At 46.1% G+C, this 1799-nt stretch overlaps 1 protein-coding gene across 1 annotated transcript in view; it reads left to right on the forward strand.

The window, feature by feature from the left end:
• LOC107090179 (protein capicua homolog) overlaps window positions 1–1799 on the forward strand; it is a 98444-nt gene that overhangs the window by 88211 nt on the left and 8434 nt on the right. The window contains exons 19-20 of the mRNA XM_015383422.1: window positions 190–350; window positions 861–1012. Of these exons, the coding sequence (XP_015238908.1) occupies window positions 190–350; window positions 861–1012 (313 nt within the window). The remainder of the gene's footprint in view (window positions 1–189; window positions 351–860; window positions 1013–1799) is intronic.

Below are 1799 nucleotides of genomic sequence, written 5' to 3' on the forward strand. Positions count from 1 at the left end.
CTATAGTCCTCGCTGCGGCCGATCCAGGTTCGAATCCGACCTGTGGTCCTTTGCCGCATGTCACTTCCCCTCTCATACCTTGTGATTTAGATGTTGAATTTAATTTGTAAGACGTTTTTAATCAGGAAAGGGAAACGTCTGCGTTTCTTCTGTATGCTTCATCCACTGAAACCAAATGTTCTTCACCAGGCTGGACCTCGTTCCCCACCCCCACCACCACCACCTTCCTCAGGTCTGGACCCCCCTCCCCCTCCACCAGCAGAGAAAGAAGCCCCCTCCTCATCATCTTCCTCTAAGAGGAATAAGTTTCGCCCCCCTCCACTCAAAAAGACGCCTGACTCTCATGACAAGTGAGTAACTGAGGTCTTCTTGCATATTTAAACTAATATAAACTCTTAAATCTCACAACAACAGATTTTTCTGTATAAAAAAAGACTTGAGAACGATTTGAAACATAATTTTTCATAATTTTGATTTTGTGGTTGCCCAAAACAAGAAAGAAAAATCTGCCCGGTCCTTTTTTAAATCTGCTCATAAGTAACACATCCTCTTTATCATAACAGTTTACTGAGACCGGACTCCCATCTGTTAACACTCATTTCAAAGCTTTTTCAAGCCAACTTCCATCCTCCTAAGACTGTTGTGGGAGCTCTGTTTACTGAGCGTGTGTGGGCAGAATGCTGTACTCTTGATATTCTTAATTTAGTCCGTTGGGAAGAGGAGTGGACGCCACAAAGAGAGAGAGGCTAACGGAAGTGACCCTGAAGGAATGACAAAGCCTTCAGAGGAGATCCTGTTAAATTTGAACCAGATCAAACCCTTGATGGTGACTGAGGAGGCTGTCGTGTTTCCATCTGCAGGGTTTTGTCGGAGACCTCCTTTGAGGAACGCTTTGCTGAGCTTCCAGAGTTTAACCCAGAGGAGGTCCTTCCCTCTCCCACGCTGCAGAGCCTGGCCACCTCTCCTAGAGCCATCCTGGGAAGCTACCGGAAGAAGAGACGCAACTCTACTGGTGAGTTGGAGGCATGCAAATAAAATTATTTTCATTGAACTATGGAGGTGGGCGTGCTTCAGTGGTGCAGTGGTTAGCGTGCACGACCCAGGCCTTAAAGGCTGGTCATCCTCCTGCAGCAGTGTGTCACAGAGAGCTTTGATTTATGCCCAATATTGAAGCGTGGTCTGCGCTATGTTATTCCACAACACAAGAGGGACAATCAGGAACTAGCTGTGGGTCTATATACGGCCGAGACGGTGAGGAAATGGGGCCAAAGTTGTGCAATAATGGAGGGACATGAGGGCCAAAAAGAGCGGGGATCCAGGTGGAAAAAGGCTCCCAGCGTTCTCTTCTAGCTTCTCCAACTTCACCAATCATTTCCCACAAAGGCGGTCATACAAACAAAACAAGCTGGTAAGGAACCAAACAGGAAATACACATAGAGTAGAGCGGATGTAGATTTGACCAATCAGAGGCTTCCTGTCTGCAGTTATCTACAATTTTGGAGAGGTGCACCAGAGTGTCTGCGTAAGGGGCGGGGGCATGTCTGCGTTAACTGCAACACGTACGCAGACGACCTGGTTTCTGAGAATAAACCAGCTTTAAGGTCGACCCGGGTTCAAATGCGACCTGTGGTCCTTTGCTGCGTGTCGTCCTCTCTCTCATACCCCCATTCCTGTCAGCCCACTGTACAAAAAAATGAGCCACTAGTGCCGTAAAAAAAAAAAAAAAAAGCTATGAAGGTAACTCTTTTCCAGAAAGATTTTATATATAATCAATTTGATCACTTTTTTTCTTTTCTTTT

Source organism: Cyprinodon variegatus, unplaced genomic scaffold (assembly GCF_000732505.1).
Source record: "Cyprinodon variegatus isolate N-32 unplaced genomic scaffold, C_variegatus-1.0 Scaffold284, whole genome shotgun sequence".
NCBI lineage: Eukaryota > Metazoa > Chordata > Actinopteri > Cyprinodontiformes > Cyprinodontidae > Cyprinodon > Cyprinodon variegatus.